Source organism: Haplochromis burtoni, unplaced genomic scaffold (assembly GCF_018398535.1).
Source record: "Haplochromis burtoni strain Fernald_Lab_line unplaced genomic scaffold, NCSU_Asbu1 Contig_3, whole genome shotgun sequence".
In the NCBI taxonomy this organism is placed as follows: domain Eukaryota; kingdom Metazoa; phylum Chordata; class Actinopteri; order Cichliformes; family Cichlidae; genus Haplochromis; species Haplochromis burtoni.
In genome coordinates, this window is record NW_024582364.1 from 534503 (window position 1) to 562181 (window position 27679).

At 38.5% G+C, this 27679-nt stretch overlaps 2 protein-coding genes across 2 annotated transcripts in view; one reads left to right on the forward strand and one right to left on the reverse strand.

Annotated features, from left to right (window-relative positions):
- Positions 1–4863, reverse strand: part of LOC102308429 (collagen alpha-4(IV) chain) — a 25307-nt gene extending 20444 nt beyond the window's left edge. Inside the window, exons 1-3 of the mRNA XM_005912836.3 lie at positions 4584–4863; positions 4307–4393; positions 3738–3780 (exon numbers count right to left, since the gene is read on the reverse strand). Of these exons, the coding sequence (XP_005912898.1) occupies positions 3738–3780; positions 4307–4347 (84 nt within the window). The 5' untranslated portion in view covers positions 4348–4393; positions 4584–4863. The remainder of the gene's footprint in view (positions 1–3737; positions 3781–4306; positions 4394–4583) is intronic.
- LOC102289227 (collagen alpha-5(IV) chain) lies at positions 4634–27239 on the forward strand. The gene is made up of 52 exons (XM_042218840.1): positions 4634–5098; positions 6985–7038; positions 7682–7771; positions 8662–8706; positions 8802–8846; positions 8942–9004; positions 9166–9219; positions 9366–9392; positions 10031–10099; positions 10216–10278; positions 10365–10400; positions 10604–10648; positions 10763–10840; positions 11496–11549; positions 11643–11708; positions 13026–13070; positions 13324–13377; positions 13550–13591; positions 13747–13825; positions 13993–14028; positions 14140–14310; positions 14737–14826; positions 15031–15114; positions 15242–15312; positions 15402–15590; positions 15757–15928; positions 16006–16095; positions 16231–16338; positions 16492–16586; positions 17273–17423; positions 17549–17660; positions 18118–18281; positions 18462–18551; positions 18755–18889; positions 19082–19180; positions 19276–19374; positions 21141–21280; positions 21413–21539; positions 21623–21703; positions 21876–21974; positions 22173–22220; positions 22605–22787; positions 22943–23073; positions 23315–23387; positions 23517–23591; positions 23671–23796; positions 23899–23994; positions 24950–25159; positions 25279–25456; positions 25562–25676; positions 25775–25947; positions 26164–27239. Exons 1-52 carry the CDS (start codon positions 5027–5029, stop codon positions 26264–26266), a joined length of 4995 nt encoding a protein of 1664 aa, XP_042074774.1. The 5' UTR covers positions 4634–5026; the 3' UTR covers positions 26267–27239.
- Positions 27240–27679: the final 440 nt, after the last annotated feature.

Genomic DNA, 27679 nt, shown 5'->3' on the forward strand with positions numbered 1-27679 from the left:
CCCCAACTTTCAGAAAATGAAGTGCAATGGTCAGTTATACTTTTAATAGGACAGTGGGGTTCAGTGTAATAACCAAATGCACTTTGTGGGAATAGAAAACGCTGGAATTTTTCTATTGCTACAGAAAATATTTAAACAAGTAGTAATAATAATAATAATAATAATAATAATAATACATTTTATTTGAGGGCGCCTTTCAGAAACCCAAGGTCACCTTACAAAAAACACAATTAATAAAAGGAACAATAGTCATAAAATACATAAAATAAGTTAAAATTACAAAACAGAGCGTGACAACAGATAAAATCAGCATTAAAGCGAATAAGCCAGTTTAAACAGATTTGTTTTGAGCTGTGTCTTAAATAGAATATTACATGCATAATATTTAATGTATTTTGGATTTTGTCTAACTAACACAGGGTCAGAATTATATAGAGAGAGTCAATTACAGGGAGTGCAGAATTATTAGGCAAATGAGTATTTTGTCCACATCATCCTCTTCATGCATGTTGTCTTACTCCAAGCTGTATAGGCTCGAAAGCCTACTACCAATTAAGCATATTAGGTGATGTGCATCTCTGTAATGAGAAGGGGTGTGGTCTAATGACATCAACACCCTATATCAGGTGTGCATAATTATTAGGCAACGTCCTTTCCTTTGGCAAAATGGGTCAAAAGAAGGACTTGACAGGCTCAGAAAAGTCAAAAATAGTGAGATATCTTGCAGAGGGATGCAGCAGTCTCAAAATTGCAAAGCTTCTGAAGCGTGATCATCGAACAATCAAGCGTTTCATTCAAAATAGTCAACAGGGTCGCAAGAAGCGTGTGGAAAAACCAAGGCGCCAAATAACTGCCCATGAACTGAGAAAAGTCAAGCGTGCAGCTGCCAAGATGCCACTTGCCACCAGTTTGGCCATATTTCAGAGCTGCAACATCACTGGAGTGCCCAAAAGCACAAGGTGTGCAATACTCAGAGACATGGCCAAGGTAAGAAAGGCTGAAAGACGACCACCACTGAACAAGACACACAAGCTGAAACGTCAAGACTGGGCCAAGAAATATCTCAAGACTGGTTTTTCTAAGGTTTTATGGACTGATGAAATGAGAGTGAGTCTTGATGGGCCAGATGGATGGGCCCGTGGCTGGATTGGTAAAGGGCAGAGAGCTCCAGTCCGACTCAGACGCCAGCAAGGTGGAGGTGGAGTACTGGTTTGGGCTGGTATCATCAAAGATGAGCTTGTGGGGCCTTTTCGGGTTGAGGATGGAGTCAAGCTCAACTCCCAGTCCTACTGCCAGTTTCTGGAAGACACCTTCTTCAAGCAGTGGTACAGGAAGAAGTCTGCATCCTTCAAGAAAAACATGATTTTCATGCAGGACAATGCTCCATCACACGCGTCCAAGTACTCCACAGTTGCCTAATAATTATGCACAGTAATAGTCACCTGCACACACAGATATCCCCCTAAAATAGCTAAAACTAAAAACAAACTAAAAACTACTTCCAAAAACATTCAGCTTTGATATTAATGAGTTTTTTGGGTTCATTGAGAACATGGTTGTTGTTCAATAATAAAATTATTCCTCAAAAATACAACTTGCCTAATAATTCTGCACTCCCTGTATATACACATACCCCATTTAATATTTGGTATAAATGTCCTTTGGTGAGTTATACCTTGACATGACACTTTTCATAGCTATCAACAAGTTTCTACCATAATTCTGTCCAAATATTTCACCACGCTTCATGGAAGAATTGGTGGAGTCCATTTTAAATGGCTGGTTTCCTGGCACAGACTGAGCATTAAGGCTCCATCCAGCCTCTGAAGTGGAGGTGGTAACTGTCATTCTCACCACGTTACACTTAGGTGTAAACTGCTCTAGTGCAAAAGGGACCCTCAGGTTCCCGTTGAGTGGATTCGAACCCCCGACCTTCTAATCATGGGGCAACCACGCTACCTACTGAGCTATCCCTGCCTGTGCCACCTCTAGCCAACAAACACCACCAAAGTTAAAGTTTTCCATCACCTGTCTACTCTTAGAATTTCTGTCCAGTAAAATTATGAACAGAATTGGTGACAAAGGGCAGCTTTGGCAGAGTCCAACACCCACCAGAAATAAGTCTAACATTGTCAGCAATCTGAACCATGCTCCTGTTGCAGTTGTACAGGGATTGAACGGTCTATAGCAACAAGCCAGACAGCTAATACTCCCGCAGCACCCCCCACAGTGGGCGCTACTCAAGGAGCATTGTCGAATACCTTCTCCAAGTCTTCAAAACACATGTAGACATGTGTAGAGTGGTTTGGCAAACACTTACGCACACTCGAATATCATCAAGAGGATAAAGAGCTGGTTCTAGAAGCTTTTTGTTAGCCTTTCGTTATGTCTAGGATCATTTTCTTGTTGGGCGACCTATTTGTGTTCAAATTCATTTCAAGTAGTAGTCCTCTTGTTTCATTGTTCCATCCACTTTGCGCAATGTGAAAGAAATCATTAAAATGACATCCATGTATGTCCATGATGAGTATATGTAAACTTCTGACCACAGCTATAACTGTTTGCTTGCCAATGGTGTCATATGTGAATAATGCTAAGTATTAAAACTCTGTGAATATTAAAGTTAAATGCTTTGTGCAAGAAAACACAAAGTGAGACATTTGAGAATATCAAATGTGAAAGTTATTATTAGTAATTTTTTAGTATTAAACACAAACTATTGGATAACAACATGGTCTTTTTACCACTCGCACACTTTTTTGGCAACAAAACCACCTGCCCTGTTCTGCTTGCTACAATAGTTGAGCCATGATTATTAATTAAAATAAAAGGCTTTGACTTTGGTCAGTGAGTTAAAAGTATAGGAAAGCACAATGCTCAGCTTGGCTGCCTGGTTCAGAAAAATATTGTGATACTTGGAAGTTGATCAGTCTATTTGTTATTTTAAAATTTGTTTAAATATATATATATATCATTTGCATTTTCTCTATTTTATTATGATGTATTCTCTAAGTAGCTACTATAAACATACTGTGTATAGACAAAAAATAGGCAAAACAGGAACTCAACCAATACATTTGTCACGTCCAGTTTAGCATTTTGAAGTATTTGTGTGCAAAAGCCCATAGTATGCGGCTTAACCTAAAGTACCAGGGATAAACAACATCAACAGATGAGGAGCTGAACAGTCTTCCAGGTGCAGTGAGATTCCCCTGGGAAATACTTAGCAAATCCTAACTTAAGAGTCTATCTGTTTGGTATGTTTGTTTGCATAGCGACATACAGATTGTGATAAGCAATAACATGTTAAGTTCACTGAACAGCAGAGTCGGGGCTATGCTTATGTTACACTGATAAACTGAACATAAAACTACAGTCCTGGCTGCTCTAACAGTAGCAGTAGCACCGGCTGCATTAAGGAAAATGTAATTCAAGTGTGTTTAGCAAATTACATGAAAGAATTCATTCAAACCTGAGCCACTGTAGTTGGACTAAGCTCTGCAATGGATGGGGATAGCTATCTAAAGCTAATGCTAATATATTTAAAGTAAAATTAACATGTTTAAAAATGTGGCAACAAAAATTAATGAAATGTGATTTTCTTAAATTAAAATTCATTACTATTCATTACTCAATGTATAATTTATTCGCAATATAGTACTAGAACTCGGAGTAGATATGCTATGTATAATAGTTATGTTAAGTATGAATATAAATGTCTATAAAATAATTCTTACTGCCTTGAGCTGCTGCACAAAGAAGATGAGGGAAAGCATCCACCTGTGAAAACAAGAGTGTTAAAAGGTTAGCGCTTTTCTTTTTGAGCACCTACTGGATGCTATTACACAACTGTAAATGACCAAGAGAGAGACCCTTGTATGGAGTTTGATCTATTAGTCTGATATGTTCTGAGCAAATCTTTCCCACTCACTGTTATCACCTTGGTGTCCACTTAGTATTTGAAAGTGAAAGTATGTGCCTCTGTGCCTGCCTCAGAGCAGATCTTCGTTTTACTTCTAGTATACAAGCATACAGATGTTTGCATATTTGAATAAACAGGCCAGAAGAATGCCTGTCTTCAGGTAAACACACTTACAGAGTTATTAATGTGAGTGTCATAGCTTACGTTCAGTCAAAGAGGTCTGAGTGGAATCTAAAGATAGCAAGGGTTAAGGACTATTTTTTTTGATTCAGTCATAAAAATTAGCATTATTATCTGAATACTCTTACCAAAAAGCTAACATGTGCCTCATATTGAGTTCTGCAAAAATATTGTAGTTATTAAAAATATTGGAATGAGACGTACCAAAGAGCAAACAAAGTCGCAGGAGTAACCGAGGATTTCATCTCTCAAGTCCACTTCACAGCTGCTTGCTGGCCTCAGTGCTGCCACCTGTGGATTAAAACAAAAGAATGAAACAGCAAAAACACCTGTTAGGCAAAGGGCACTTTGTATGAAAGTGAGAGATAAGGTAGAAGATACAGAACATGCAGTTATGACATTTAAAAAGTGGGAGCATGCAACTGATTAAGGATTTTTAAAAGACTAGTTCCACTATGCACAACAAGTATTCGCTACTCACCCAAATTCAGAGCCCAAAATGATTTTCATGAAGTTCATTTAGCTCTAGCCAAGTAGCTTAATCCCTAACTTGAGATTCCATCTTATCTCCTGTCCTCATGCCAGTAAAAAACCAAAGTGAGAAACGTCCGCTGCAGGGACCAGCGAGAGTGAGATGAGAAGAAGCGTTTTGACTGGGAATAAACACAACAGAAAGTTCAGACCGCCTCTCTATTCAAGGTCAAGTTAAACAACTTCTCCGGGCTGTACTGTCTAAAGTCATAAAGTCGGATTGGGGAAACTTTGATTGAGGACTGCCGTCACGTAACATCACCCAAAGCACTGCGGTAGATGAGTGAAATTTGAAAGCTGGTTACAGAGGAGAGCACTCAAGGAGACACCTATTCCCCCTGGAGTGCCTGTGGTTATTCCCAAACTACTGATGTAAATGCAGAAAGAAAAGCCATGGGAACTCCAACATTCATAATTCCTATAATCCTGTTGGCTGCAATGCTGGGGATGACTGATGGAAAAAAGGTAAGATCCTTCTTATTTCTCCTTATTAGCTTTATTGACTGTTTTAAATTAAGCTTTGCATGCACTGACAATCCATCACTGCACTGACTGTCTTTTTTAAAATATAAACACATGGGACATGGTCTCTTTTGTGGCTGACTCTGGATTAAAAAAATTGTGTTGCTTTCCTTCATGTCACCCTGCATGGACTGGGCTTGTTGTTGAGCTGTACTGACTTATTAATCGACATTGCTCGAGAGAAAACCACATAACAACTCAATTCTGTATCTAAATACAGTGTTTTTCTTTTCCTCTAAAAAAATATAGGTTCAAGAATGACATTGAATATTTTTCTCAAACCTGTAGATCAGTAACTTCTTAAATAGTAATGCTGTATAGGACTCTCTTTTTCTCTTTTTGGTAACTCTGTGAGGACCTTAATGACTGTTTACTGGAAAAAAGCATCCTGAAACCATTTTTTTAAACATCTTCCAAAGAAATGTGATGCTTTTTTTTTCAGCCTGTTTGCTGATGCACTCCATTAGGTAATGTGTACAGCACTCTTCAGTGTGCTATGTTGGTGGGCCTTTTTATGGTAGGTCATGGAAAAGTTTGATGTTGTTTCATGTGCAAAAGAAAAAAAAAGCTGAAAAACTGAATTAATTATAGCTTAATGACCAATGTAATAAATTTCCAGTAATTAGGTATAACGGTTTTATCATTGTAGCTGTTCTTGCTAAGCTGCTTTTGTCTCAAGGGTGGCCTAATATTTAGACTACAAACAACACTGTGCAGATTACTCTTTTTCTATACTTTATTACCCCACTTTTTAAAGTCTGTTAGCTTCACTAAACCTTTTTCACTGCTGACAAGCAAATATGTGTGCAGCTTTCTAATTAAAGGCCACCGTGTTCAATAGAGACTCAGGAGGGTATTAACACAGCAGAGTGTCAGGTTTATATAGTGGATTGTCATTTATGCTTAGAAATATCTACTCATATATGCTTAGAGTTTTATAATCAATGTCATGTTGGTAGAGGTTTGATCTTTAGTAGTCTGTGGAGACTCTGTGTGCCTCCCAGAGTGTTCTGGCATTCACACGGTCGTACCTTCTCTTATTGTTTTGTGGTAGGATAAACGTATCTATGTCTGTTTTAGTCTACGTGCCTTTTGTTTAGATGAACTGCTGGACTTCCAGACCAGCAGGTTTAGGGAAGTCACGCACAAACACACATACTTACACAACGCACAGGCAAGGTACTCTTTGTGTGTATGTAGACGTAATATGTTAATGAACCTATGTAACCTCAATAAAAGAGCAGTGTTACGGGGGAGCGGACAAGAGCAACTGGGGTCAAGCGAAGGAACGGCGTTTGTCCACTTCTCTCCCGTGCGAGAAACATCAAGAACTTTGCCTACTCGTGTCTTGCTTTACTGTGTAGTTAAATTGTCTTGAACGTTCCAGCGAAAAGGTTTAAGCTACAAACCCATCACAGAGATGTTATTAAGGCAAATTGCTTTAAAAGTGGTAATCCTCCACAAATTTGCCCCAAGTACAAGGAATGTCCCTCACTATACTAGTAAAAAAAGTATGATTAAAGACTGCCTTGAGGACCTGTAGCCTGCAAAATCAAAACAAAAATCAACAAAAAAGGAAAAAGATTTTACACCAAAGCTACGGTGAAAAACCTGAGAAATCACCTATTTATGCATTTTTTTTTTTAAATGCAGTATATGCAGTATTATGCAAAATGAAAATACTTTACAGTCAGTAGGACAACTGACTTTGAGGAAGCAGCATTACATTACAAATATTTGACAATTTGTCAAAAACACAGTTGTTTTTATTTTATTTTGCTTTTTTTATTTTGTGCATTAGAAATTAAAAAATGTAAACTTTCTTCTAGTGTGTGTGCAACGGAAGATCAAGGTGCCGCTGTGATGGAGTGAAAGGCAGCAGGGTAAGTGTCTAATTCACTGTCTGTGTCGAAGACTCCGTTCATCCTCCTGCAGTTTACAGCTACTTATTTCTTCTTTTCACAAAACTTTCATTCTTTTTTTTTTTCTCAAAGCAAGATTTGTACTTCCCGTGACTACGGTGTACACCCCACTAATTAAATAATTTTTCAAAGTAACAAATAATTTAATTATGAAACACATCTTAGAATATATGCAAATAGACACATTCGTCATAGAAATATAAAATTCTCTAGTCATTCATTACCCCCTAAATGTAATGATGAAGTAAATTGTTTTCATTTTTACTGTTATGTAGACTGTACAGTTTTATCAATAAACAAAAGAAAATGGATGTATGGCTAAATATATCCTTTACGAAGGATATGGATAAATATTTCAGTGTGTTTACACTCTAGGTTTGTTGCAATTATAAATATAGCAATTTCTCTCATTTTAACCACATACAGCTGATAAATGTACCAATACCAGTTATAGTTGGCAATATTTTCATAAGCATTCACAAAGCAGCAGCTATGTATTTACTTATAAAGTGACAATACCAATGAATGTTTGTTTACTGGTTGCCACCTTATGTCCTTTCTTTCTGTGTCCTATTACTTTTCATTCATACATTTACACACACAGGGAGACAAAGGATTTCCAGCAAATCCAGGTTCCCCTGGGCCACCAGGACGTCCTGGACCAGATGGTCCCACTGGCCCGATGGGACTAAAGGTAAAACTTAAACTCTGATTAAGTTTTCTCATATTAACACAGTTTGTAGTGTCAGTCTAAATTAGATCTTATATTATTATACGTGATATATAATTCAAAATTTCTTATATGTCTACACATTTTTAATTGAACTTGTTAAATGAAAGGAAAAATCAACATGAAATGGTGTAGTATAACCTCGGGTAGGTTCCTCCGGGAAATTCAGTAAATAAATAACAAAGTAACTAAGGACACCACATGATTTAACAGCCTGAAGAAAGAAGAAATCATTTTCAGTGTGACTTCATCAGTTGCTCACATTCCTTTGAAGGAATTTTGGCCCACTCACCAACTAACATGTTGCTTTAGCTCACTGAGGTTTGCAGGTATTAGTTCATGCACAGCTCTCTTAAGATCCTGCCACAGCACTGCTATACAGGTTGAGTTCTGAGTTCTTGTTGACTGGAGCATCACAACACTGATATGCTGTGTCTGGTTTCACCAGTCGTGGTTCTGAGCATTATGACCAAACATCTCCACTTCAGTCTCGTCTGTCATTGCTGTAGAAGTCTTGTGCTTTGTTCACATAGAAATGTTCTCTGAGCACTGTGCAGTGGGATTCGGGGGTAAATTCAGTTGGAGCACAGTGTTAATATGCACTTACATGCTCCAGACCAGCAAACTGCAGAATCTCTGCTTTTTAGAGGTGCTTTTTGTTAATTTAATTTAAGTTTTAATTTAAGTTAATTTGATTTAGCAGCACTTGTGTACTTACCCTGATAAATACTATGGAGTCAGTAAGGGTGTGCTTGTACTTCATAGTCGAATGAAACTTTTCTTTTTTTTACATGACTGTATGTGTTGCTATACCATGCCATAGGGATTAATTAAAAGTTTGCCTACTATGACAGGGAAACACTGGGCATGATGGACCAGCAGGACCAAAAGGCGATCCGGTAAAAAAAAAAAAAAAAATGTCTGTTTGTCTTTCAGTCAGTAACACCTACATGTATGTTAAAAATGAAAGCTATTTTTGCTTCTGTCATTACAGGGTCTCGAAGGCAAAGAGGGGTTTGCTGGGAGTCATGGCTTACCAGTGAGTTGTCTTGTTGTGTATACAAGTCTAATGCAAGAATCACAGACATGCATATTCCTGCAGATCCTCATACATGGCTGTTGTGTTTTATATAGGGTGTCCCAGGCTTACAGGGGCCTCCGGGCCCACCGGGAGCCCCAGGCTGCAATGGAACAGATGTATGAAAATATTGCATATTAGCTGTGGACCTATAATGCTTTGAACTTTTTTCAGGGTTAGGGTTGGGGCTTCTAATTTGAAAGAGCACATTTTTAAATGTATTATAGGTTAAAGAGTTTGTAATTTCACTGCATGTTCTCAATGCATTACTTTCCAAAAGGGGGAAGACGGACCTCCCAGTATACATGGGACCTCTGGTCCTGATGGACTGCCAGTAAGAACAAAACAAAACCTTTTTTTTATTCTGTGTTGCTACACTTCTCAGTGACTCTGGTATCATATTTCATTGCATCGTCATTTAAAATTACCCAAATGAACAATTGATAAATAAATGTTTGAATATTTTTTTTCCATCCACAGGGTCCACCGGGTCAGCCTGGACCTAAGGTAATGATAAGCTGCTTCATGGCCTTGTGCTAAATTCTTTTTGTACCAGTGAAAGATGTGTCTGCAGAATTGCTCAGCAATGGCTGTCATTCAAGAAGCTTAGCTAGTTAAAGTTATCCTTACCAATGTAAATATTACAATTAGAAAGCTAATTGTTTGGGCAAGAACTACTGGGAACTGTTCATGTTTATTTGAATGCACAAGAATGCTAGAAAATGTGATTCTAGTGTTTAAAAGAACTGACCCTCTAAAAGCTTCAGAAAATACAATGTATGTATATGTGTACCCCTATATGTGTTCCTGTGTTGTGATATTCAACATTTACCAGTCTTCAAATCACATTTCCTTTGATGGTGGCTGAGCAAAAAGCATGCATCCATGCCATCAGGGGGAAAAGGGGGATTCTCAAAGCTCTGACACAAATTCTGAGTTGAAGAATTTCAGAGGAAGCACTGACTTTTAACCAGTTCGAAATATGTGCGGTTATGTCTGGGTTATGGTACACAACACATTACCAAGGCTGATAAAAACCTTTTAAAAGTGACAGTCAAAGTCTACAGATGCCAGTTACTAACAAGATTTATTTATTAACTGCAACTATAAAGTATTATTACATTTTTGAAGCGTCATTTTCATAGGGTGAATCTTGGATACCAGGCAGTTCACAACCAGGGCCCCGTGGACCACCTGGGAGGGATGGACAGCCGGTAACATTTTAGACTGCTCTCTTAATAAATAAATCCTGTCAGTCAGACACACATATATTTATTTTTGAACAGTTATGTTTATTTTATATTGAAAGCAAAGTTTCCTTGAATTTTAGGGAGATCCAGGTTTACCTGGATACAAAGGACAACTTGGTGAACCTGGACCAAGGGGATCTGTTGTAAGCAAAGCTTTTTCTGAGATTTTTGTGGATGACATGTTTTTGTGTGATGTTTAACCTTAAGTGTGTAAGTTCTTTATGAACAGGGCTTTCCTGGACGTCGAGGGCCTCCAGGACCAAAGGTAATGCTGTTAGAATTAAATTTGCGTATGTGTGTACAGGTTTGAAAGCTTGTATTGTGATAATGAGTCCGTCAAAAAAGTAAAACCACAGCTGCTGTGAGTCTTGAGTTATTCACACCCTAAAACTATTCACGTGAACTGCCTGATAAAAGCAAATATGAATAAAATTTTCTGGTTTATGAAAAACAAAACTTTTATTTTAGGGTCAGGAAGGTATTAGTGGTGCCCCAGGACCTCAAGGACCTAAGGTAGTTTCTTTTTCACTATTATTGTGGCAGCATTGTATCATAATTCATGCCGACAGTTGTGTATATTATGTCTTGTTTTTTTCAGTGAGGGTAATTTTAATTTTTATGTTGCAGGGGAGACAAGGCCCACCAGGTCCACCTGGACCAAAAGGTCGGATCACGGAGCTTGTCTCAGGGGGTCTCGTGTTAGAGGTACAGGAACAATTTCATGTAATACCCCTCGACAAAATCATCATTGCCTTTCTAGTTTTGGAACATGACCCAAGGATTTCTCACGTCACACTGTTCACTCTTCGGTGACTGGGCTGAATATTTTCCTACTTTTGCAGTGGCTGATTGAACAGTAACCTGCACTAACCTGCTAATTTCAATCGACAGAACAAAAAACAACAACATTTGTTTACTAATGGGAAGAGATGAAAGAAGGCAAAGAAAAAAAATTACTTAAAAATAATCTTGAAGGGCATATGTTTCCAATGTGTGAATAGTGACACTATGAGAAAAAATCACAGGCGCATTACCAGAACTGTTTTGCCCAAAGCATTTCAAAGCAACTGGGTAAGTAGTCAAAACATGCTGCCGTGTTTGGGACCAAAGAGATGAGATTTCTAATTCCTTTCTAAAATGATTAACTAGCAAACTTACAAAAAGGATGAGGCAAAATGAAAAACAAATGAAGCATAGTAAATACAGATATAATATTTAAAAATACAATTTAAAAATACAATTCTAAACATTTGGTCCCTGAACTGCTCTTTCCACATCCTGCCACTCTAATACAGAAATATTGTCATTGAAATTATCAGAACATAACTTCAGTTGTTTTTATTTTTTCATTCTTATTTAGGGGTTAAAAGGAAACAAGGGAGATATAGGAGAAAAGGGCTGCAAAGGTTCAACGGTAAGTACAGAATTAAAATTCAAGACGACTGAATACATTCACTAATTTTAAAGAAACTTTCTGATTCTTGTCCTTATTTTAATCTGTTTCCAGGGAGAACCTGGTTATGGACAATATAGTAAAGGTGCAAAAGGAGGCAGAGGATTACCAGGTCCAGAGGTAAGACACAGCATCCCATTACCACTCAGTTTTTCCATTTGACTGTGTACAAACATATGGCATTTGGTTAATCAATTTATTGTGCCTGATATTCCACAATTCTCACACATCCCCCTATTTTTTCATTCCTTCCCTTTGCACCAAAGGGTTACCAGCACCAGTATGAATAGCACGAAAAAGAGGATGAGCAGCAGAGGGCAGTGATGCAACATCAAACTCAATGCGATTTGCCATTTAAGACGAGAGAAAAGACTGTCATTGGTTATCTACATTATAGTAATCACTTCATCAAAATTATTTTTGCTAAGACAGCAGCAACCAACAACAAACATAATTATGTTGCATAGTTTTATTATTAGCCCATTGAAGCTCTCTGTTTAGGCCATCCCAGTTCAGGGACAACAGCAGCGTCTCTAAATCAAAGAAAGTGATCATTCTACATATTTTTAGTGTGTCTTCAGACTGAGGGGGGCACAGCATTGCTTAAAAGGGTCCTCAAAAAGCTCCAACCCTGATATGGTCACATTCTCATTTCATATATATTAGAAGTCACTGCTTCAAAGACCACATATGTGTCTTTGAATAAGAATTTTTAATTTGAATTGAATTTCTGTTTGAGATTTTTTTATTTTTATATATTTATTTGAAGGCCTATTTTACCTATTTTTATTTTAGAATAGAATAGCTCTTTATTATCATTGTACAATGAAATTATGGGTGCTCCACGGCAACTGTGCAGGGTGAAAAATATATAAATAGTAAAGACTTCAGGAATAAATAGCAAACAAAAGACAGTCGAGAGGAATATATACAAAACAAGAGAAAGGCACACATTGGAGGGCAAAGTGCTTGGAAGCAGTGCAAAAGGATTTGTTCTGAGTATAGAGTCCATATGTGAGTGGCCTGAGTGATGTGGGTTACTCAGGCCATGATTGGTGAGGTGGGTAGGAAGGGATGGGGTGTGGGGGGATAGTGTTTGTTAAAAGTCTGAAAGCCCTACAGAAAGAAGCTGTTAGTGAGTCTGGAGGTGTGGGACCTGATTAACCTGAGGCGCCAATCACAGGTCAGCAGGTCAAACAAGTTGTGGGCGGGGTGCAAGGGGTCGCCCTCCAGAGGTGGCAGAGGGCAACCAACGATTTTTTGAGGAACATGAAGATTTACATGAAGATCACAAACATTTGGCATTTTACAGTCTAAAAACTGTATTTTTGAGACCTAAGTAAAAAATCTATGAGAAGATAAATAAAAACATGTACTTCATCCTGAAAAACTCAACCTTATATGAATCTTCATGCTTATCCTTATTTGTCCTTACAGGGTAAGCCAGGCAAGGATGGTGATCCTGGACCACATGGATTTGTGGTACTGTTTTGTCATGCTTAAAATCAGTACCATAGATAGATAGATAGATAGATAGATAGATAGATAGATAGATAGATAGATAGATAGATAGATAGATAGATAGATAGATAGATAGATAGATAGATAGATAGATAGATAGATAGATAGATAGATAGATAGATAGATAGATAGATAGATAGATAGATAGATAGATATTGAATATATATATTGAATACAACAATACAACTGTTGAATACAACATATTTCTGTTTAGGGAAGACCTGGCCCCAGAGGGGATCCAGGATATCCAGGAGTGCCAGGGGTGCCTGTCAGTTGTCCTTTCTTCTTACTAATTATTCAGATTCTTTAAATTCTTTAAAATGTGCATTTATACATTAAAGTACTAAATCAAATCAGTAAAGGTGGTATAGTACCAAAGAAAAATCTCTTGAAGGGCTAATAATATTTTGCATGACACTTTGTTTGTATCCTCTAAATAGGGTGAAAAGGGAAATAGGGGTCTGCCTGGCCCAAGTGGAGATGTGAGTTTATGACAGTTTTCTACTTTACAGTCCTTATATGGTCAGAAAAATGCTACATTAGTCTTTGTTATGGATACAGAATGAATTTCTGTGGATTTTATTTGAATCCATCACTTCCTGTTGTTCTAAAACGTCCAATACAATTTTGTTTACAGACATATGTGACTGAGCCAATCAAAGGATACAAGGGAGATCCTGGTCATCAGGGCCCACCTGGACTTCCTGGGCCTCGGGGTGCATAATACTCTATAATATACAAACTAATGAAGAAGATATACAACAGAATAGCAAATCCTAAAGTCAAAGCCTGCACTAGTCATGAGCCGATGAAAAAAAAAACCTGCTTTATTGTAGCTGACTTGCCCATACAGTAATAACACATGTGGCTATTCTTTTCTCAGGTATTGTGGGCTTTCCTGGACCACGAGGACCTCCAGGTGTGAAGAAAGAATTTGAAAGAGAATAACATCCTTTGTTAACATCCTTCATCCACATGTTAAGCTTATTTTGTAAAGCTTGCTCATGGCCTCTCACTTTACCCTGCACAGGATTAGGTATTGATGTGCCTGGCCTACGTGGTCCCAATGGCTTTCCAGGCCTAAAAGGTGATTCTGGGGAGCCTGGGGCTGATTATATCGGCCCTCCGGGTCCAGATGGAGAGCCTGGTGACCAAGGACCTCCTGGAGATCAGGGCCCACCTGGAATCCCTGAAGACAGAAGTATGCAAAAATGTTCTCCCCTAAATCCTCCAAATACTATAACTTCAAATGCTAACAATAAACCTACTGCAAGATGTCATGTCACAATCGGTTGGGGGTGAGTGGATGAAGACAGGACAAAGACATGCTGTGGAAGAGACAAAACAACAACTAATTAAATGTTCAATATCTATCATGCTTAACAAAACAAATAAATAAACAAATAACTTTGAAGGTTTAGCTTTTTATTTATAGAATTGTAGCATGTATGTTGTGGACCACTGATAGTCATTGAACAGAGTGGATATGGATTTTTAAACTCTTAGATATAGGCTAAATGACTATAGTGAAGGATATTAATGACATAGTACTGCAATAATTATACAGATATTTAGAGGAAATGTTTTGAAAGTGTAATTAGGACACTAAGTTTGTTGTCGTTTGTAGCTAACAGAGTTACCAAGGGTCTGCCAGGAATTAAAGGAGTGAATGGATTGCCTGGACTCATGGGATACGATGGGGTGTTTGGAATGAAAGGTTGGATTGTTTTTAAAGCCTTGTTTTTTAATTTTTTAAACCATTGTAGTTAGTATTTATTATTTATTTCAAACTTGTTATGACTTACTTTTACTAGCAGACTACTGTGTTGTGTGCAGTTGTCATCAAGGCCTTTGAATCTCATATATAAAATAATATTGTGCAATAATTGAGATTTTAAAAAATGTTTGTTTCTTTGTACAGGACAAAAGGGGGATCCCTGTTATGAGTGTACTGGATCAGGATTCCCAGGACCTCCAGGTCCCCAGGGTGAAACTGGCCCGCCTGGTAACAAGCACTGCATAACAGATGAATTTTATTCTATCTGAGTTGCACATTCAAATGCACTTTTACTGGTAGTGATGGAAAGCAAATAAGATTTAAAACTAGAATGTGCACTATTTCTGCCGCTCAGGCTTCAATCAGCCTCGAGGTGATAAAGGTGATCCCGGTTTCCCAGGACCTAAAGGCTTACCAGGAAGACCTGTAAGAAAACATGTCTTGAAATTTTTGCTTTGTTGTTGTTTTGTTTTTCTTTACCTATGTAAACACTTAATATTAATTCTTTTCCAAAGGGTCCAATTGGTGAAGCAGGTTTTCCAGGTCGAAAAGGAGAGAAGGGAGAGTCGTATTCCTTTGGTGCTCCTGGGCCAAAGGGAGAAAAAGGGGACCAGGGACAGCTTGGGAGGCCTGGGGATCCGGGTTTACCTGGACTTCCAGGATTGCCAGGTCGCAAAGGCAATCCAGGGCTTCCAGGGGATCCGGTGAGAAATTGCTGACAAATCTGAGTTTTACATGACATTTTTTGCCTTGTGCAATTCCACATCTCAGGTGTCACATTTGATGCTTCAGAGGTTTTAACCTGTACAGGAGCAAAACAATTTTTTATTTTTAGTCATAGCTAGAACAACTATTCTGCCCACTCTCTAGTATTTCTTCTCTGGTGAAACGGGAGACCGTGGAGTCCAAGGCCCACCAGGCCCTTTAGGCAGACCAGGACCAGACGGCTACTCTGGGCCAGTGGGTTATGGACCTGCTGGGCCTCCAGGAATGAAAGGAGATAATGGGGTATCTGGCTTTCCAGGGCAGCCAGGAATTCCAGGTTATATTATATACTGATTAATGTAAAATTTTATAAAAACTTAAATATAGTAAACATACATCTCTCCTTTATTGCAGGAGAAAAGGGGGAACCTGGAATCATATACAATAAAGGACTTCCTGGCCCACCTGGATTGAAGGGTTGGCCAGGTTCACCTGGAAGCCCAGGTAAGTACTGCATGTGGATATGCTGTATGGATGCATAACTCAATAGGTGGATGAATAATTGGCTGGATGGAAAACAATGGCTAAATTATAATAGCAGAAGAGAAACATATTTTATATCACCAAAACAAATGTCAGGTCATCCAGGGGCTCCAGGTCGTCTAGGACCACCAGGTATACCAGGCCAGAAAGGAGAACGTGGCCCATTATCATTTCCTGGAATGCCAGGGAAACAAGGACAGAAAGGTAGGTTCTGTGAATTTATGCAGAAAACATTTGCATATTTGCAAACACATAAAATATTTCCTAGATATGAGATTACTTTGATTGTCTCAAAAGGAAATGAGGACTAGTCACATAGATGATTTATGTGTTTACTGATAAGTATGTATTTTTCAGGTGACAAGGGCCAACCAGGTGTCCTAGGCCCTCCAGGTAGAGGTTCCCCAGGTCAGCCAGGCCAAGAAGGCCCTCCTGGTCCTCCAGGACCAAAGGTTAGAAACAAAGTTGATACAACAGACATCTTCATATAGCAAACACTCTATTGCACTTTATTGGTCTTTACAGGAAGGCATAAAAGCAAAAAAAATAAATAAATAAAAATAATTTTTTACATTATGATGGGGCGATCGTGGCTCAAGAGTTGGGAGTTCGCCTTGTAATCGGAAGGTTGCCGGTTCGAGCCCCGGCTTGGACAGTTTCGGTCGTTGTGTCCTTGGGCAAGACACTTCACCCGTTGCCTACTGGTGGTGGTCAGAGGGCCTGGTGGCGCCAGTGTCCGGCAGCCTCGCCTCTGTCAGTGCGCCCCAGGGTGGCTGTGGCTACAATGTAGCTTGCCATCACCAGTGTGTGAATGGGTGGATGACTGGATATGTAAAGCGCTTTGGGGTCCTTAGGGACTAGTAAAGCACTATATAAATACAGGCCATTTACCATTATTGTCTAGGTATTTGATTTTAAAAACTGGCCCATCAAATGATTGCTTCCTTCATGTTATGTCAGTTCTTTGTGAAGGGAGATCAGGGAATGACGAGAAAATGCAGCATTCTTTTTTTCATAATCAAAGGCTTGGAACATTACCAAACACTACCAAACATTATACCTTGCAATATAATTCTGGAAGCAGATTAAGTAGTGAATGCTAACATATAAATTATGTCCTCTATTTTTCTAATAACAGGGTGATAGCAACCTTGGACACCCTGGGCCTCCAGGCTTCCCAGGGCTTCCAGGTGAAGATGGAGATCCAGGGCCTGCAGGTGATCCTGGGAATCCTGGCTTACCTGGATATCCAGGGCTAACTGGCAGTCCTGGTTTTCCAGGAGAAAAGGGTACTGATGACTAACTGACTATTGACTAAAATCAAAACTGTACTCTTCATAAGCACATAATAAAGCACAAACTTGAAACAATATTGATCTGTTTGCTACATTGATTGTGTTATTGATTTGTGCAGGAGTAAAGGGTTCTGAAGGGCTTCCAGGGCTACCTGGTAGCAAAGAATCATGTAAAGGCTTGCCTGGGCCAAGTGGAGAACCAGGACCAAGTGGTTCTGAAGGACCTCAAGGTTAGTCTATGCTAGACTTGTGTGGTGTATTTGGTGTTAGCCCTGAAAGAACATTACAGACAGATAAAAAAAACAGGTAACAGCTTAGTAATACCAATCTGGATATAAAATTAGTGCAGTTATGGCGTTAACGTCATTTTAACGAGATTAACGCTGACAGCACTAATATTTATATAAAATTTCCTTTGTCTCACCTTATACACACACACACACACACACACACACACACACACACACACACAAAACAAAAAAAAACACCCAGCACGCCCCTGCGGGCGGTTTATCCTTCAAGCTCGGGTCCTCTACCAGAGGCCTGGGAGCTTGAGGGTCCTGCCAGTATCTTAGCTGTTATATATATATATATATATATATATATATATATATATATAATATATTATATATATAATATATAATATATATATATTTATTTATTATTATTATTTATTATTTTTTTAGTTACTTAATGGCTTTCCTGGTGAGAAGGGAAATCAAGGTTTGCCTGGGTTTGGTCTTCCTGGCCCTGCTGGTGAACCTGGGTTCCCTGGGCCATCAAGACCAGGTTCACAAGGACATCATGGACAAAAAGGAATCAGAGGACAAAATGGCCTACCTGGTCAACCAGGTACAGTATTCCTTATCTGATAGACCATTCATATTTAAATTCATCAATATGGAATAGTTAAAAAATCTGGGTTTTTCATGTATGTGAGTACTTAATGTGATGTTGAAAATACCAAAATTACTTTATGAGTTTTTACAATGTATTGATTTTTATCAAAATATTCAACTTCACTTTTGTTAGGACCCAGAGGAGACCCTGGACCAGATGGATTGCCATCAGGATATGGACCAGATGGGTTGCCTGGAATTGTAGGTCCACCTGGTCAAAGAGGTAAACACAAATGCAACACAAACACACGTGCGCGTGCACACAAACACAATGCATAAAATATACACAAACAATAAATATAAAAAACAAAGTTAAGTCATGTCAGATCTGAAACAATATAATAGTTTTTGCCTGTGTGACAGTAATTTATGAAAAACTGATTTATATAAAACTGATGAAGTTAGAGCTACCTTGGCTATTTGCAGGTGACTCTGGCCCAGATGGGCCTAGAGGTCCTCCAGGCCCCCCAGGTATGAATGGAGACCAAGGTCCCAAAGGTGCCCCAGGAGCTCCATCACCACAAAATTATACTGCGAACTCAGGGGACCCTGGTCCACCAGGTACACTTTCCAGTAAAGTCTTGTTCAAAAAATGTCCTTTTACAGTCTTTAATGTTTCTGAGATTTTTTATTTATTAATTTTTTTTATTTTTTTTTTTTTTATTTTTTTTTACAAATGATCCACATTATATTAGGACAGGGCATTGAGTAGGATATGGTAATAATATTTTAACACTAACTGTATTGCACAAGGTAACCCTGGTCTGGCTGGTCCAAGTGGAGATCCTGGCAGGAATGGATCAAAAGGGTGGAGAGGAAAAGTGGGAGCACCAGGGGATCCTGGACCAAGAGGTCTGAAATAAGCTAAACATTCACAGTGACTAGTTATTATTTCCGTTTGTAAATCTGCCAAACTGTATTTATGCTGTGTGCCTGTATGTCCCCAGGCTCACCAGGTGATCCAGGGTTGGATGGATTATTAACATCACCAGGGTTTAAAGGACATCCCGGAGCTCCAGGAGATGCAGGGCTGAGGGGGCCTCCAGGTAAGTACTGCATTTTACTTCAAGCTGAAGTTAAATAAAGAAAAATTAAGAATATTTTGGTTATCATGCTCATGAATGCTCAGTGATCACTGTGCAGAATAATTTATTGTATTGTGTTTTCAGAACTCCATTGTATTGTTATTGTACGATTTCTACTACTGAAAAAAATAAAACCTTAAACTTAAAAATTTAACATGTACAAAACTTCATGTTTTAAAATCCTTTTAATAAAAAAAGATTAATAAATGACCTTTTCAGTGTGTAGTTTTTATGTAGTGAGAAAACTACAAGCATCTTCCAAGTTGCATGCCCATTACAATAATAATAATAATGATAATAATATTGTTACATCTTTTTTGCACACACTCTTTTCTACTCTGTAATATCCTTGTCAATGTTCTTGATATTTATTTATAATCACCTCTTTTAACTCTTGATATTTATAATTGAGTGATTTGTATATACTAGTGCTATTTCTTAAATTTGTAAAATCTGTAACATATTTTATTGTTTAATTAGTCTGTTACTGTTACTGTCTTGGAGCAGCTGTAACCCACATAATTTCTGGCGAGAACAGTGGACTCCCGGCACATTGTTTTTTAAACCCCCCGCTACTCAGGTTAAACATGATATATAAGTCACTTAGGTAACTTAAAAAATTGTATTGTTTGGCTTTTTCAGTGTTTTATTTGTTCCTGAGTAAATCGGTTTGGCTGAGATTAAAGACATTAGATTAGATTAGATTAGATTAGATTAGATTAGATTAGATTAGATTAGATTAGATTAGATTAGATTAGATTAGATTAGATTAGATTAGATAAAACTTTTCCTCTGGGGTTTTCACCCAGCTGAATAAACGTCAAACAGAAAACTGATTAAACACAAGTGTGAGATGGTCGAGAATTTACTCCAGTGTGCTGTTATATTTTAGATAGCAAGGAGCAGACAGCTGAGTTTATCAAACTCCACCGAGACAGCGGTGGCGCAAATCTGAAGGCTAGACCGTCCCATTTCACAGCTGTTCACTTCCAGCCTTCTCGGTTTTCAAAGGACCCGGCCCACGTAGATCGCAAAGGCCAGCTCCTCCGAAAGATGCAGCCTAGGTTTTGAGATACAGCTTTTGAATTGGTACTTGTTCTCTGACTGATGACTTATCACGAGTCCATAAGAACCTGGGTATGCACAAGTACTCGTATTGAGACAGGCAACTGTTAGCATCTGGTCACAGCAGACATCACTTAGCAAATAAATTAACAATTATTTCTCAATAAAAACATGTAAGCTTTAAAAAAAAAAACTTTTTTAATATTTTAACAAATTAAAAATGTTTTAACATATTTTAATAAAAAAACTAAACAAAAAATGTATAAGCTTTAATATGTACTAATAGTACATTAATAGTAATAGTAATTAATAGTAATTAAGAAGTACGGAAACACATCTGCGGATAATGAATACAGAAAATCCGTTCACATCTATATAGAACAATGCATTGTATTTTTACTGATTTTTTTTTTTTTTTTTTACAGTTTAGGGCCCCCTTCAGATTGTGAATCGAATGTTGACACTAACAATAAGAACTGAATCATTGTGTTTTAGAATATTGCTGCATGCACCTTAAACTATTGTGAATTAGAACCTTAAGCTCTAAGAGACATCTCAATAATAGTATAACATTTGATTTGAATTATTTGTTAACGTCATTATTATAAATATGATGGTAGTATAGTTATTAGAAAGTGTTACTAGTGATTTAATTCTGCCAGGGCCAAAGGGAATAAAAGGAGATCGAGGAATACTTGGAAAACCAGGGCGAGATGGTGATCAGGGTAAAACTGGTTTCAAAGGAGCTACTGGGGAACCAAAGTACAATGGATATGGTCTACCTGGACCAGCAGGCCAAAAGGTAGAATTTAAATGTCACTGATGCAGTAGAGAAGATTCCAGTAAATAAATACAAATGTGTATATTATTTGAAACAAATGTGTTCATCAATAGGTTCTTTATCCCTCTTTCATTATTTCCTTCGTGTCCTCAGGGTGAACCGGGATTGACTAATACTAATTTGATGAAGGGTCAAAAAGGACAACCTGGAATTGCAGGAACAGAGGGTTTACCAGGAATTTTTGGACTCAAGGGAGACCCAGGACCTACTGGACTAAATGGTTTGTACAACTGATAAAATATTAGACAGCTTTAACACTCTACCTCTCTACCCAACTCTCTCTGTTCACTCCTTCTGTCTCAGGTCCCTCAGGGTCTCAAGGGCCAGAAGGGTCAGATGGCCCTCCAGGTAGCAAAGGGCAACGCGGACCTAATGGACCACAAGGCAAAGTCCTTTTAATTGCAACTATATGAAGAAACTTTTTTCACCACATATTTTTGAAGTGCAACCCATTGTCTCATTCCAGGATCAATTCGAAATGATCAAATAGTACTTTCGCTTTTTATTTATACTTTAAGTTTAATCGAGTGTACTTTTTAAAATGTGTTTGCCTCAGGTAATGTGGGTCCAACAGGAAATAGAGGACTTCCAGGTCCGAAAGGCAGCCAGGGCTTGGATGGGATTCCTGGCCCACCCGGGCAGAAAGGAGAGACTAGTAAGCCAAATACTGCATAAAAAATGTTTGTATGGTTCTTTGAGGTCATGTATAATCCTATGTAATTATGTATTTATGTATGTTTTTTTCTTTTGTCTAAAATTAAAAAGGCCTGTAGAATAGCTATCTCTTTCATAGCTAATGGTACCCCTGAATGGCACAGGCAAATTCATCTGTTCTTATATCGCTCTTCTGCAGTCTTGATAGAAGGGAGTCCTGGGAAGCGTGGTGACCCTGGTCAGCCAGGTGAGTCACATACCAGTCACATTACCCTCTTAAGGAGCTGGGGAGTGGGGGTTATGCAGGAGGGCGAGGGTCCAGTGTTTCGTTTTGGGATTTGTTTGGTTTTTTTCTTTTCTTTTCTTTCTTATTTTAGATAATCTTGGAAAAACACTGAATACATTCAACCACACCCAGAGACCTGATGTACTTACAGTATAATCCACATGCTGGAAGTTAAATAATGAGCGATACATATAGCAACAAACAAAGCACTCATCAGTTGATGTATTTATATGTAATATCAAACAATAAAATATACTAAAGGCCTGTTCCATTACAATTAAATTATGCATCACTACTAAAATAATTCCTTACTGATTTAGACTAATTGTTCTTTCCACTCTGTAGGTCCTCCTGGAAATCCTGGCCTCCCTGGGTTGTCTGTTACAGGGATTCATGGACTAACAGGAGACAAAGGAATTCCAGGTCCACAAGGCATCCTTGGCCCAAGAGGGTCACCTGGAAGAGAAGGCGCATGTCTTCCTGGGTATAGAGGAGACCCTGGCGAACCTGGATATCCTGGGAGGAAAGGTTAGAATCTACTCGATAAGTTGTAGGTCCAGATGATGATTTCAGTTTATGTAATTTGGTCACTGTATGGAAGTTCTTGCATGCCTATTTCACCAGGCCACTCATCCTCAATTACTTTTATCTCCATAATCAGTGCCTTTCTAATCTCAATGTAGGCTACCGTGGCCCACCTGGTCCTCCAGGTACAGCAGTGCCTGGGTTAAAAGGAGACAGAGGGGACCCAGGTCTTCCAGGAAGCCAGGGTAATCTAGGGGAACCAGGAGATCCAGGCCCACAAGGACCACCTGTACGTTTTTACAGTAATTTACCTCTGACAAATGCCTAGAGAAAGTAGACATGAGTTTTTGATTAAAATGGAGAGTTCATAGCAAAAGATGTATTTTACAGTTGAGGTAATCTTTCATCAAGCCTTTCTGTAGCATTCTTCACACCGTACTAAAACTAATGTTTTGTATAGAATGGCAGGTCTTCAAACTCTAACTGCAATAATTAGAGTCTGATCTTTCTATTTCCATTTGCCCCCTCAGGGTGCAATAGGCAGACCTGGAGGCCCAGGGGTAAGAGGTGACCCAGGTCTTCCAGGATTCCCAGGACCTGCTGGTAATCTATGTTGAAGAGTAACAAAGTCTTCAGCAAGTTTCTCACAATACATTTGAAACGCACATCATCATCATGCTGGAATCCATGCAGCAATACAAAGAGATAATCCCATTAATTTTTTTTCTTTAGGTAAAATTGGAGAGCCTGGGTATATCCCTGGCCCTCCTGGTCAGCCAGGGGCCCAAGGTATTCCTGGACCACCAGGTGAGTCAATACTTGATAAGCTAAGCATTACATATATCTGGGGAATAGCTTTCTAATTGCTCCTTCTGTGTACCTAAAGGGCGTAAAGGTGAGGCAACATTTAGAAAAGTAATACATGAACCAGGAGCTCAAGGCTCTCCTGGTGCCCGTGGCACATGCGGACCTCCAGGAAGAACTGGTCCACCAGGACCTCCAGGCCCACCAGGTTAATACTTTTAGAGTTAATCCTTGTTGCATGTATTACCTTTCCCTGTGTAATATGTGATATTCGAATTATAAATTTTGCTATTGAACACTTCTTTTCCAGGCCAGCATGGTATCAAAGGAATGCAGGGTTTCAGCCCACCTGGTCTGCCTGGATTTACAGGCTACAAAGGAGATAAAGGAAGAGCAGGGCTGCCAGGTGTGTTTAAGACTACGTCCACACGTATACGGGTATTTCTGAAAACACAGCTTTTTCTATGCGTTTTGACCTTTCATCCACACATAAACAGTGTTTTGGATCACTATGGTGGAGATTTTTGAAAACTCCAGTTTTTGCATATACATGTGGACAAGGAAAATTGAGATTTAGTCATGCAACATCAAAGGTGTGCGCCTTTTTTGACGTCACGCTGTGCGCCATGTTATTGTTTACATGAGATGAATCTCTACAATGGCAGATATAGACAAAATACCGTTGCTGTTAATCTTACTATCTGCAGTTATTATCCTACCATTTAGAAAGACTGCTTTTATGCGCCATTCATCTTTATTTACTCTTTTCCTCCCAGGCTTCTAGACTTTTATATTGCCACCTGTTGCTCTGGCATGTGCTTGACAGCATTTGACTTTGTTTTTTGTGTTTACATATGGATAGGATTTTTTTTTTAAACAAAAATGGAAAATCTCCATTTACAAAAATACGTGTGTACATGTGGCAAAATGTTTGGGTTAAAATGTGTTTTTGTGTATATTCCAATTACACATTAGAATATAAAAAAAAACACTTGAAAACGTGATTTTCCAAGTATTTCAGTAGAATGTGAAGTGTTAAATGTGTTCAAATGATTGGAATTGCCTTTCAAATAGCTGGACACATCACACCTGAAAAACAATAAAAGTTCAGGTATTGGCAGCGCTCCTGCTTCACAGTTGTGCATTACATTGTGTGAATAAGAAAAAAGAAAAAATAAGGAAAAAATAATAATGCCCTCTGAATGAAGTTATCTGCCAGTGCACATTAAAACAGGTCCTCAGTGCATTAGTGGCAGGTAGTAGTGACTATAGAACATCCCCCAACAGATTCCAAAAATATCCTTGAACAAAGCTGCACACGTGATATTATTTCATTGCATATTATGTTCTTCAATCTGCAGGTCCCAATGGCAGACCTGGAACTCCAGGTCATAAGGGTCCTGCAGGTTTGCCCGGCAGAACCGGTCCAAGTTATGCTGACAGTTTCCTGATAGTCAGGCACAGTCAGAGCATCCACCCCCCTGAATGTCCTCATGGCACTAGCTTCATCTACAGTGGTTACTCTTTCCTCTTTATCAATGGATATAAAAGAGCTCATGGGCAGGACCTTGGTAAGAGCATGGAAAACACCACACCCAGAAGTTGTATGTGCATATATAAGATGCATCTTTGCATCATTAAAAAATAAATAAAATCTGCATATTTACCAGTGTTTTAAACTGTCTCTCAGGCACCACGGGGAGCTGTCTGCCTCGTTTCTCTACAATGCCTTTTCTGTTCTGTGACACTGAAAATGCCTGCCGCTATGCTTCTCGTAATGACTATTCATACTGGTTGTCCACTGAAACTCCCATGCCTATGAACATGGTTTCCATATCAGGAGAAATGCTGAAATCCTACATTAGCAGGTGGGATAAGATTGTGTATTTAGTGTGATTACCATTAACTAAAATTGCCACCTACATCTACCCTCTAACCTTATGTGGAATAAAATAATATGGATACCTGTTTAGGTGCTCAGTGTGTGAAACCACCTCCAATGTCATAGCCATCCACAGTCAGAGGACTCTCATACCAGAATGTCCTAGAGGTTGGGAATCACTGTGGACTGGGTACTCTTTCATCATGGTAAAGAAATCAGTGTTTTGTTCATTTTTACTATTTTTAAAATTTGAATTCAGAGATCTTGTTTCTCTAAGTGATTCTGTTCTTACTGTCTGTTACAGCAAACAGGTGCTGGAGCAGAGGGATCCTCGCAGCCCCTGATTTCTCCTGGCTCATGTCTGGAAAATTTCCGCCAAGTGCCCTTTATAGAGTGTCACGGCAGGGGGACGTGTAACTACTATCCTGATTCCTATAGCTACTGGCTGGCCTCCCTCGACCCCAACAACATGTTCGGGTGAACTGTTCACTTCTCTGTTTAAGGAGACATAGTTCTGTAGTTTTCAGTTAAATATTCAAGGAATCGTTCATCTTTCATTACTCTTTTGTCCAATGCTGTTTAGAGGCTTCCCAACTCAGAACAGTGCTGTCTTGTGATTTGGCAACTTGTATCAAATTTAATTTGTTAAGTTATCTGTAATTATTATTGTCTCTGTATGTTGTTCTCCTACAGTAAACCCATACCTCAGACAGTGAAGGGACCTTTCCTAGAAAGCATCATCAGCCGCTGCCGAGTCTGCAGAAAACCAGGGCATCAAGGTGAAGGGTCAAGGTGAAGAGATAAATAGTCTGTTTCTCACTTCATTATGTTCATATTGGGCTTATAAGCAGAGGCTAAACTAAGATTTGTCTGGTGGAGGGCCTTATGATTTGTCAAAGAATTACTTTGCAGTAAGTTGTATAATCATTTGTATTTTTAATGCTCATAGTCTGTGATCAGCCAAGCCTGAAATCTGAGGTTTACTGAGCTGTCATTGTTGTTTCCCAACCTGTAGATAATATAAATCTGGTATAATAGGTGAAGCATCCTCAGCTTCAATTAAATATACCCTTGATATAACTTATAAGTGACCCTGGACACCACAGCCTGCTGTGCACCAGCCTAACATAGTCCTTTAATGTCAACCGTACCACGGTACTGCAGATTAACCAGTTTAGTCTGCAGTACACTACAATAAACTGCCTAGGACTGTCATAGAACACACACAAAAGAGTACATGACATGTTTAAATTAAATTGGTTTTTGCTACGTCCATTTCTGTGTGAAGTTATTACGTTAAGGCTTTTTTTGTCCTGGAAAATACACCAACTTTACATTCAGCTAGCAAACAGATTCAGATTTACACTGCAAAGAAACGGTTTGTTTGTTTTCCTGATATTTGTTGAGCTGTTTGAAAAATTGACTCTGATTGGCTGTAATCTCCTGATTTAAAAAAAAACACGTGACAAAGTGCCCAAACCAAAACGTAGCCGGCGGGACAAGGAAAAAACAATATGTTCAGGATGTTGTGGCTTGTTGAAAATGTGGTATTACTTACAGTTGTAAAAACATAGTAAAACCTGCTCAAGTCATTTGAATATGCAGTATTTTTAATGACAACAGATATTTTTTTCCCATAGAGATATACAAATGTTATATCTCTATATCACTTTCTTGTGTGCGTGTGTGTGTGTGTGTGAAATATTTCAGATCATTTCTGAAAATCCTGTCAGTAAATAAATAACTGCAAACAAACAAAGTCGCAATAACCAGCTGTAGTGTGTATGCTGTAAATCTGGAGTTTTCAATTTGTTTATTCATACACACAAATATGGAGTTATTTGAACAGTAACTCCTCAAAGCAATTCTTTGAATACCAACACGTTGAATGGTGCATGGAGAGATTAAGCATTATGACTCACATCCATTTATAAATATACTGTTGGGAGGCAGAAGAGAAATCAAACTGGTGTCTTCAGAAAAAGATATAAGTGAAATCAGACATTTAGATCTTGAACTGAAGTATCGAAGTATTGTCAAATATTTTTTGCTATTCTCAATATTTAAAATTGCAACTTGAATGAGCTAACATTAGGATAAAATACAAATGAAATAAGAAGTAGTTGACAGTTATAAGAGAGGCCTCGTGCAAAATCGTACTAAATGTGTTAATAACATCTTTCTTCTCTGAGCTATTCACTGAAAATTA

What these genes read in the sequence shown, in the direction of transcription:
- LOC102289227 (XM_042218840.1), top strand. Translation starts at nt 5,027, where the DNA reads ATGGGAACTCCAACATTCATAATTCCTATAATCCTGTTGGCTGCAATG. An exon ending in CTGGCCCGATGGGACTAAAG is followed by an intron (nt 7,772 to 8,661) that starts GTAAAACTTAAA and finishes CTACTATGACAG; the next exon opens with GGAAACACTGGGCATGATGG. An exon ending in GGGTGAAACTGGCCCGCCTG is followed by an intron (nt 15,115 to 15,241) that starts GTAACAAGCACT and finishes TCTGCCGCTCAG; the next exon opens with GCTTCAATCAGCCTCGAGGT.